This window comes from Zonotrichia albicollis, chromosome 5 (genome assembly GCF_047830755.1).
Source record: "Zonotrichia albicollis isolate bZonAlb1 chromosome 5, bZonAlb1.hap1, whole genome shotgun sequence".
NCBI lineage: Eukaryota > Metazoa > Chordata > Aves > Passeriformes > Passerellidae > Zonotrichia > Zonotrichia albicollis.
The window spans coordinates 38,480,725-38,491,973 of NC_133823.1; the positions used below are offsets into that span (position 1 = coordinate 38,480,725).

The window sequence follows — 11,249 nt, forward strand, 5'->3', positions numbered from 1 at the left end:
ATTCTTAAATGTATAAGTTTTCCTGAAAGTATTTGGATAAATATATTGAATCTAGGGGCAGTGTCTCCTCTACACCTTGGCTGTTATCTATTTCTTTCTCTGATTAAGTTGGTACTGATTTATTTTGTGTGTTCTTACTTTCTCATATATGTTTCTATAGCCTGGTACTCCTACTTTCTCTATAAGATGGAAAGACTGATAGACTTTTGTGTGATTGACTTGTAAAACAAAAACTGGCAAGAACAGTAAAAGAAAGAAGTGGTATATTATGTATTTTTACTGCATGTAACTGTAAATATTTTAGATGTAATTAAGGTCAGAGATCAGTTACTAATATTGAGAGGCTTATGTACAATTTGTCATATTTATTGCATTTTATGAATGTTAAAGCAATGCCAAATTAATCAGAAAAGAGAAAGCAATTGAAAATTTTCATTGATAATAGATAAAGCTGGTAGCTTTTTGAACATACCTATTTTTGTGCGAGACAATATTATTGCTTTAAAATAAAAGTATTTATTTAGAGTGATTATTAGACATAACTCTTCTGCAGAAGTAAATGCAGAAGAAATTCATGGATTAAAACCACTGACTGCTCCTCACTATGAAATCACGTATTTTTTAAGCTTTGCTTGCTTATCCTTCAGCTGAAGACGCAAGTCATGTCAAAATGATTGTAATTTGCAGTGTTCTTTTTGCCTTTGCAGATAGAATGATGCGAAACGCTATTCTTTGGTGGAGCAGCTTATGTGTCAGACTGATGTTTGTCTTCTGGCCGTTTGCATCAGCTGGAAAGCAATGTCATATCCAAAATGAAATGGCTGACTGCAGTCACCTAAAGCTGACTCAAATTCCCTCTGATCTTCCAGACAATATAACGAGTTTGGACATTTCTCATAATCAGCTAAAACAGCTAGGTCCTGCAAATTTGACCAAGTACAGCCAGCTGGTTTACTTGAATGCAGGCTACAACAGCATCTCTAAATTGCAACCAGAATTGTGCCAAAATGTGCCCCTGTTGCAAATTCTAAAGTTAGAACATAATGAATTGTATAAGCTCCCTGACAGAGTCTTTGCTTCCTGCACCAACCTGACTGAGCTCAATCTAGGATACAACAGACTAAATATAAAAAATCATCCTTTCAAAACCCTGAAGGTAAGAGTTAGAAATGCACCTTTTCATGTTAATAAAGTAGAAATGGGAAATTTACTGTATTTTCCGGTGTTATACAGAACTGCTTTGTTGGTATCTCAAAATACCCTACATATAATCTTTCACTGATTTTTGCTGAAGAAGAGGCCTTGTGGCTTCTTCTGTTATAGCATGTTGGAGTCTCAGTCATCTTTGTGAGTGAATGCTCTCCATTCCTCTTTCTGTATTGCATCACTTTGAAGCACCTCTCCCATGCAGGAGGTGTGCTGAGCCAATAGCAGCACCAGATGATGAGAATATTGAAGTGGATACTGTGGAATCTGAGCTGCCTGGGTAGCTGGTAGCCTCAATTCTCAAGGTTGAGGTTTAAATATTCAAACCAGGAAGGCCAGTGCTTAGGCTGAATGTATCTCTCAGGACTTCAAGAACTGAGAAAGAGTAAAAATGTTTTTATTGTACCTGTGCTTTCTCTGCTAGTTTACGTGTGGTTAAATATTCTTGTCTGTGGCAGAGATTGGGGGACCACCACAGAACGCAGGAAAGGACTATTTCACTGTCTTTGTACCAGGCAGGCCTCATGCAAAATGAAGAGCCTAAGGATAAAGAACAGTAAAGTAAGGACAATGTGTAGGTGTGTTCCAGTGAGTAAGCATGTGGTTTTGAGTAGGTCTGAACTTTCCTGCTAAACTCAGTATTCCAGTTCAGTTGCATGAAGTGTACTTGCTTGCACTGGACCACTGGTACAACTAAATACAGTGAGTGCAACCACCTTCCATGTTCAGGGAACTTCACCTTCCTCATTCCATTTACGGGGCTGGACCACGCTGAAAAAGCACAGAATGCAATGTCTAATCATGCAATAGTTGTAACTACAGCAACCTGTTGGCTTTTGCATTTATCACTTTATATGAGTGAGGGCCTTCAGTGAATCAAGGAACGTTAACTAAATCTACTTTGGGTTGCAGTAGATACTTTAGCAGGTTAATACCATTAATACCATGAAAGTTACTGGTGTGAAAAATATAGAATACTTCTTTCAGCAGGAGCTTGAAAGCTGCCATTTCTGTATTGCAAATTTATTTTAAGTGTAGTATTGCAACTAATTTCTAATCAGTTGTACTCTAACAAAATATTTCTAAATTTTTTGTGTATTACATAAAATAAAGATTAAAAATAATTTTATAACTTTTTTTTCTTGCATATTCTCTCCAGAACTTGAAAATTTTGGACCTATCTCATAATTCTTTGAAGTCAGCCAATTTAGGATTGGAGCAACAGTTGGAGAAACTTCATGAACTCATGTTGGGGAGCAACCAAATCACTGAGTTGAAAAAAGAAGACTTCAGTTTTCTTAGCAACACCTCATTAAATAGTCTTGATTTGTCATCAAATCCACTAAAAGAGGTAGGAAGTATTTCAACAGAAATTTAACAGGTGTAAGTATAAAATGGAATTATTCTGATTTGCCCTTTATGGTTGTATGGTATTTACATTACAATTTTGATCCAGTGAGGTCCAAAACCCATTTTATACAGCATTCCTGCTGACCTCCAGCAGTGATGTACAGAATCACTATTTTGCCACTGAAATCGGCACAGGCTGGTTTCATATGGGCTGGTTCCATGTAGATCAGAGGTCTCAAGCAAGACCTAAATTGAGACACTCTTAGAATCCTTACCAGGTATTTTCTCTGCAAAACTATTTTCACACAGGCTGAAGGTGAAGGGCTGACACACATTCTAAGTGGATATAAATTGTGGTAATATGCAAGTCTGGTTATACAATCTAGGTTTCACTTCTCAGTTAATCAAAGAGAGTGTTCAACTTGTGGCTATGGGAACATCAGAGAAATAATCATTCCAGAAACATATACCTATTCCTGAAAGAAAAACCCACATGGGTGCTTTGTCTTCCATCTGTGCTCTCTGACCTGCTTCTCAGTGTTTGATTCTTTGAAGAGTGATGGTTAAGTGTGGCAATTCTAAACTGGTTGACTCTCAGCATACGAATACTGAATATGCATTGAATTTCCTTGGTTCGTTTGGTTTTTGTTTGTTTCTTCTGCTTTGTTTCCCAGTTGATTGATCTCTAAAAAATATGTACACTGAACCTACAAGAATATTTTAAGGTGGTATAAGTTTGTATCCATGCTAAGAATGAATCCCACCATCCTCTTTTGCTTGGCCTCTTCATCCCTCCCTCTTTCTGATACCAGCTTTTATGAGGCTTTGTGCTGGATCACTGAGGAAACTCTACAGGTGTTTTGGCTTGGTTAGCTTGTAGTCACACTGGTTCCCTACCTGGTTCACTGTGTGACTGCAAGTGGGGCTATTCTGGCACTAGGGCACAGGGTGTGGATAAGTAAATGGCACTACTCCTTTCTTGGGCACTGCTACTTTGTGCCAGTTTCAGCTGCTCTGGTTTTACAGTACTGCTATCTAAAAAGCAGCCTTATGCATTTGAATCATTCTGAAAAATGGAGTATTTAATCCCTCAGCTGATATGTTAATCAAGATGAGGGGCCAGCACTATGATAAAAGCTTGTGATCCATATTGTGAAAGCAAGTGTGTAGTATTAGGTTTCATATTAGCTTCAGTTTGCACATAGAAACTGGGTTTCTTCTTGTCTGTCTGCAGACCTAATAACTAGTAGATTAGTATACCTAGCAGATATCAATAAAAGAAATTTGAAAAAAGATATAAAAATTTTAAGATACTTCTAGAGAAGAAGTTTTGGTTATTGGATTGAAACTTGCATCCCACTAAGCCACTTTCTGTCTTCTAAAATAATACTACTCAGATTTATGATAATCATGTTATAAGTGATAGAACAAGAAGTGTAAACTCCATAAAGTGTTTGTCTGAACTTGGCTGTGAAGCAATCTGAGTGTAGGAGTTCTATTCTTCTAAGAAATTGCATTTGAAAGCCTTTCCAAGTTTTTGTTTTATTGGTCAACTTTCTTACATCTTTCTTGTTTAGCTCAAGTTTTTTTTTCTTATCCTTTCAGTTTCATACGGGATGCTTCCATACAATTGGAAATTTGTGGGGCCTCATACTGAACAATGTTGAACTTAGAGAAAATCGCACAAAGAAACTTTGTACAGAATTGTCAAACACAGCAATTCGAAACCTCTCACTAAGCCATGTGAAACTTTCCTGCATTGGCAAGTCAACTTTCCAGGGACTGCAAGGAACAAATCTTACAATTTTAAACCTTTCCCAAAATTCTCTCTCTGTCATAGAAAACGATTCATTTCAGTGGCTTTCAAGTTTACAATACTTAAACCTGAAGATTAATAATATTCATGTAACTTCGCGTTTATTTTATGGATTATCCAACCTTAAATATTTGAATCTCATAAACTCACTTGCTGGGAAAATTGAAGATTTTTCTTTTCATTGGCTATACCGCCTGGAGTACCTTATAATGGATAATAACAATTTTCCAGGAATTACTGCTAACATGTTCACAGGTCTGAATAACCTGAAATATCTGAGTCTCTGCAACTGCAACATAAACTTACAAAGAATAACTAATAAAACATTTTCATCACTTGCTAATTCTAGCTTACAGGTTCTCAACCTCACAAAAACCAGAATCTCTACAATAGAAAGCGGGGCATTTTCTTCCCTGGGACACCTGAAAATTCTTGATCTTGGTCTCAATGAAATTAGTCAACAGCTTACAGGTCATGAGTTTAAAGGTCTCAATAATATACAAGATATTTATCTTTCCTATAATAAAAACTTGACTTTGCAAAGTGAATCATTCATTTTTGTCCCAGGCCTTAGAAAACTGATGCTGAGGAAGGTAGGCTGCAGTAATTTGGCCTTTTCTCCTTCACCTTTTCATCCTCTACGAAATCTGACTGTCCTGGACATCAGCAATAACAACATAGCAAACATACAAGAAGACTTGTTTGATGGACTTGACAAACTTGACATCCTGGATTTGCAGCACAATAATTTAGCCCGGCTTTGGAAACATGCAAATCCGGGTGGCCCTGTTCTTTTTTTAAAGGGTCTTCCCAATTTGCAGATTCTTAATTTAAAATCAAATGGGCTTGATGAAATTCCAGTTCAGGTTTTCAAGGGTCTGTTTCAATTAAAACACTTGGATTTAGGCTCAAATAATTTGAATTTGCTTCCGGCAACTCTGTTTGATGACCAAGCCTCTCTGAATTCGTTGAACCTTCAGAAAAATCTGATAACCTCAGTTGAAGAAAAAGTATTTGGTCCACCTTTCAGGAGCTTGAGAAGACTAGAGATGGATTCCAATCCCTTTGATTGTACCTGCGAAAGCATTGCTTGGTTTGCTGATTGGCTTAATGAGACCCAAGCAGATATACCTGGATTGAGGTCCCAGTACGTTTGCAACACCCCACCTAAATATCATGGTAGTCTGGTTTTGTATTTTGATAGCTCAGCCTGCAAAGACAGTGCTCCATTTCAACTTCTTTTTGTGATCTCTACCACTATTGTGACGCTATTCATTTTTATTGTCCTTACCATCCATTTTGAAGGGTGGAGAATAGCTTTCTACTGGAATGTTTTAATCAATCGAATGCTTGGTTTTAAAGAATTTGAGAGACAACAGGAACAGTATGATTACGATGCCTATGTTATTCATGCAAGAGAAGACAAGAATTGGGTGTCTAAAAATTTCATGTCTCTGGAAAAAAATAACCACTTTGAAATTAAGTTTTGTTTAGAAGAACGGGATTTTGAAGCAGGTGTATCTGTATTTGAAGCCACAATTAACAGCATAAAAATGAGCAGGAAGATTATTTTCGTTGTGACTGAACACCTATTACAGGATCCCTGGTGTAAAAAGTGAGTAGGATTTGAAATTTTATCTGTAAGAGGAAAAATTTCTTAAGAGATATTAAAAAATTTCTTAAGAGATATTTTACCAAGATAATTATTTAGTTGTAATTTAATTAAAAATACCATTTAATGAAAAACACCAACTCAAAATCTACTTCAATATATTTACCTAATATATTGTCACGTCAAAATAATTTCTAAGTTAATAAAGTTAATTGTTTCACACATACAGTAGTGTACATTTGAATATCTAAGTCAATGTTTTAGGCATTTTCTTGGGTGTTTTTTGCGAGGTTTTTTGTTTGATTTATTTGTTTGGGTTTTTAGGTTTGTTTTTGTAGTGGTTTTTTGGTTGTTTTTTGTTTGGTTGGTTGTTGGGCTTCTTTTTGCTTTTGGGGCTTTTTCGGAGGGGGAGGGTCTTTTGATTTGTTTTGTTTGGTTGGGGTTTTTCCCAAAAGTCAGGCTGATACCCTTGCAAATTACTTTCCTTAAATCACACATTTGAAGAAGAGCAACAATGAGTGAGACCGCTAGGACTGAAAGTTGGTTTTTTTTTTCCCTTTAAGTTAGTCTTTTCACTATTCTTATATAGTAGTCTCATAAAGAAAGGGATTTTGCTAAATAAGGCAATATCAAGACAGTACACTTAGGTTATATTTTTAGAGCGTTCTTTTAATTTTTTTAGTTAGAGGCAACTAATTTAAGGAAAGTAATAACCATTGTATATCACAAAATAGATACTAAGATCCTGTTAATCTTTTCTTTCTCTTTCACATAAAAGAAAACACTGATTTTTGTCTTATTTTTGCTTCAGTTTCAAGGTATATCATGCTCTCCAGCAAGCCATTGAACAAAGTCGGGACTCCATCATACTGATCTTTCTTGATGATATCCAAGATTACAAGTTGTATCATGCACTTCACCTGAGAAGAGGAATGTTCAGATCTTGCTGCATCTTGAACTGGCCAGCCCAGAAAGAACGAGTCAGTGCATTTCATCAGCAATTAGTGATGGCACTTAAATGTAGAAGTAAAGTGCACTGATTTTTGAACTAAATAATTGAATTATGGGGCCATTTCATTGTGTACTTTCTACCACTGGAAAACTAGCAAGCCTTCATGAAGGTCTGAAAAAGTTTGTCATCCTGTAAATATATGTAAGGGGCACTATCATTTAAATTTATTTGTTTATAATCCTATTTTTGCTAATATTTTAATTCAGCTGCACTGAAGTGATGTTAAAAGAGATCATGGTGGATAGTCATTTCAATCAGTGTATTGAAAATGTGGTAGAAATTCTCAAAAGCAGTAGGAATCACTGATGTTCTATGAAATGATGTAGGATAGAAAATGACAGACTCTCTAAGGGGATATACAAAAGAAAATGCATTAATGATAAAACAGCAAAATCTTTATAGAAGGTAGAGTGGACACTAGTTCTTGCTTTTGAAACATGGGGGATTCAATGCCTCCAGCTGGAAAGCTTTCCTTGTGAAACACATTAAGCAACACAGAAAATTACTTCTGTAATTCAAAACAAGAATTTGCAGTTCAAAAGTGAGTTTCAAAGTGAGCAGCTTCAAAGTGGGTTTTAATACGTTTGTGATTATGCCTTCTGGGGGGCTAATACTGGTTGCTATCAAAAAGTGACTTTCAGGCTGATGAGTCAAATGATTTAATAAATTTGGTATCAGGAAAAAAATTTTTGCTCTTCTCTGGTGAAATTCAGAGAGCTGGCACGACATTAACACTGAGAGATGTCACCTTGATTCTTAGAATGCACACAAAACTATATGCAGGCCTGTACACAGAACTTGAAATCAATGTGAAACATGACCAAGGCACAACTGCTGCACCTATATAAAATTAATAAAGGCACAGATGTTTCTATAATATAGCCAGAAGACAACTTTGTGGAGAAAGTTGTGCTACTACAATTTCATTCCCAAAAAATTTGTTAATGGTAAAGCAACAACAACAAAAACAAAGAAATAATTTTAAATAGTATCAGAAACATTATTGTGACCACAGGTAGAGGTGGAGTAGGAAAAAAAAATTCAGCAATAGATTAATTTCAATTTTTTTGTATCCCTTTATACACAGTTTTGCCTTTGATAGCTAAAAATAAAACTGTAAAAAAATCAGATAGAATCCTGTAGTTTATTTCTTGTATATTAAGCTAGTTTTTTTCCTGAGCATATTTTACAGAAATGTGGGCTAGATGGCAATTGCCAGGGCATTAAGCTTCAAACATATGGGCTAGTAGCTTGATCTGGAGAGACAGCCGAGGCTGAGCAAAATGTGCTTTCAAGAGTGTTTATCATGTTTAACACTGGCTAAAATGATGGTGAATCTGACAACTTGTGAAAACACAAGTTATTGTAAATTAGACACAAGTCAGTCATTTGTATAGTTTTGTTAATATTTAATTGCTACTGCAAGGACCTTTAAAAACTTTGTCAGCTTTTAGTAGGTCTGTGATCCTTCAATAGCTCAGGAATATTTTTAAAATGCTTTTTTCCCCTAGCATTTCCCTCATCAACTTCAATACCACTGTTGCTACAAGAATGCTGTTTTACTGCTTTAGAAAACAGTTCTATACTTCACATTTAAAACAGCTTTCTCATTATTTGCTATATATGTAGATGAAAAATTGGGTTTTAATGGGTTTCCTATTGTCCCATGATGATAAAAACCTAAACAAGACAAATAATTAGTGAAATATAATTTTTTTCATGCACTGGAATAGTGAAGGGGGTGCAGATGTCTTCACTTGCCTGGGAACTCCTGAGTGAAAACAAAACAGGCTTTGTTTACAGCTGAAGTGATAGATGATGATTCCCTAATTACAGTAATAGGATTATCCCCATTGTGATGCTTTCATCTCATCTTTCTCACCTTTTCAGGTGAAGTGACAAATTCTTTCTTCATGCTTAGGCCATGAAAGTTGAGGAGGCAAGTTGGTAATTATGGTGTGGCGGGTATGCACCATATCAACTGTTCTTTCTCTTATTTAAAGAATAATATGTGACAGGGTTCCTATCCTGAATCTGCAATGACACATAGCAGCACAATTTCTCTTTCCACATTAACATAAATTGTTTAGAAAATGCTAGTAGTTCACATGGATATTATTAGTATTCACATGGATATTAAAAATCATGTAAAGATGAAGAGAACACATGGAGAAATGCAGCGGTGAAATGTGATACAAGAGGTCAGACTAGATTATCTAATGGTCTTTTCTGATTCTTAGAGCCTGACAAATGACAGCATGTCTAAATTCTTAAAGATTTTTCTAGTTACTACAAAAGTCTCCAAAATTGGTTTCAGAAGTTAAAAAAATCTTATAAATGCTTAGTTTTGTAATACAGCTAGGAATACAAAGAAGTACTGGGTGATGAATGAAAAATCCCTTTAAATTATAAAAATATGATGAATACATTCTAAACAGTTACTTTAGTATATAGATGCAGTTTAAAATAATCTACCACAATAATTGACATTATAAAGGTTCACAATGTATAAAACAATAAAAAACCCCGGTTCATAATGTAGAAAAAAAAAAGGCACAAAAAAAATAATCACAGGGCCAGTGGTAATCATCAGTTATACCAGACCTAAAATTTTCCCATAAATATTCCCTGTTTTTCTGAAATTTACTTCTAGTCTGCTCCTCTTTGTTTGACAATTTTATTGAGATTAAATAAATGGGCTTAACATGGCTAAGAGTTGTAAGTGCTTTCAGTATTCACAGTCTGTGTCTGAGCTGGGCAGTCTCATTACAGTGAGAAGCATGAGATTATATTATGTTGATTTGCGGATGAGTTAAACACCAAATAAATGAAAAGTAGTTCCAAACTTGTAATATCAAAGATGTTACATAGGACTAAAGAGGAGCCATTTGTATTGAAAGCAGAATATACAAAGGACTTGAGTGAGGTAGAATGCTCAAGTCTGGAGATTTGGAGTGGAACCTGACTGTTTCTGCAGATCTTGAATGACAGGGTGTCATGGTTTAGGAATACTATTCCTCAATTTAGTGTTCTGTGTGCTGCTCGCTCACTCCTCCCTCCCCCTGGCAGGCTGGAGAGCAGAACTGGAGACACAAAAGGTGAACATCATGGGTTGAGATAAGAACAATTTACTTGAAAAAGCAATGAAACAAAAACCAAACAGTAACATGAACAACATTAATAACAAGAGTGTACAAGGGAGGTGATCGATTCACATGTGAGTTCTTACCTCATGGAACACAAAGGACCCCTGCCCCTTTTGCTTGATGTGAGGAGACACAGAATGACCTCAGGGTCCTAGCCGTGCCCCTCCTTGCTATTGCAAACATTAACCCAGTCCTAGCCAGAACCAGGACACAGGGAGTAATGAACAAGTTACAGGTAGTGATGTTCATATATATAGCTGAGATGAATATACTACCCTCCAATGAGCTCAATTATGCTACTTTCACTGTGGCTTAGGCAGGGCTTTTTACCTTGGTAGGAATAAATTCAGGTTGTGTTGCTGTTAGATTTAAGTGCACCTATTCCATAAGGTTTTGTCAGAACATATCCTGGTTTGTAAGAAAAAGGCCAGGAATACTCCAGTTTCAAATCTCAGTCCTCTACTTGGTGGTCTGTGTGCTCTCTCTGCCAGCTCATTGCTCTCCTTGATGTGCTAGGAAGACAAGGCAGACATAAAATTCCTCACTTTGTACTCCTGGTTGTTGTGGACCAGCACCTGCCAACTTAACATCGATAGTACAACTAGTTGGTCGATGTACTCACATGTATAAAGCAACTGGTCTAACTTTCAGCCTGCACTGTTCTCTTGGGCACTCCAAGGGCCACATGACCTGCCATGTTCTGAGCTGGCACAACATTTGCCTTGTCCATAATACTAAGAATTACAGTGTTCCCAAACTGCTGCTGGTTGTTCATATTGATCTTCAGTCAGGCAGACAACCCAGTGTTGGAAAGCCAGGGCAAAGTTAATAATTCCCTACTGTGTGCCCTCAGCTGACTGGCTTGTGCCACTGTCACCCTCTAGTGCTCTCCAAACTGCCTAGGATGGCTGGGAGCGCCTTTAAAAGCCCGCGAGCTGTTGCTTCCCCACAGCTCCTTTCTGCATCTGCCTGGCACGGTGATAAAGATGTACTGGCTTGGGTCGCTCTCGCTCCCCACTTCTGGTTAATCCCTCCTTACGCACAGGTGTGTGAAGAGGGCCCTGCTGCCCTGGCAGGTGGGCTTCGTTTTTGCCCTGTAACATTAGA

At 36.7% G+C, this 11,249-nt stretch overlaps 1 protein-coding gene across 2 annotated transcripts in view; it reads left to right on the forward strand.

The window, feature by feature from the left end:
* The window catches only part of TLR3 (toll like receptor 3), a 39,551-nt gene extending 29,832 nt beyond the window's left edge, over positions 1-9,719 (forward strand). For both annotated transcript variants that reach the window (XM_074541414.1, XM_005483864.4), the window contains exons 2-5: positions 708-1,156; positions 2,366-2,557; positions 4,162-5,987; positions 6,796-9,719. In XM_074541414.1, the coding sequence (XP_074397515.1) occupies positions 708-1,156; positions 2,366-2,557; positions 4,162-5,987; positions 6,796-7,024 (2,696 nt within the window). In that variant the 3' untranslated portion in view covers positions 7,025-9,719. The remainder of the gene's footprint in view (positions 1-707; positions 1,157-2,365; positions 2,558-4,161; positions 5,988-6,795) is intronic.
* Positions 9,720-11,249: the final 1,530 nt, after the last annotated feature.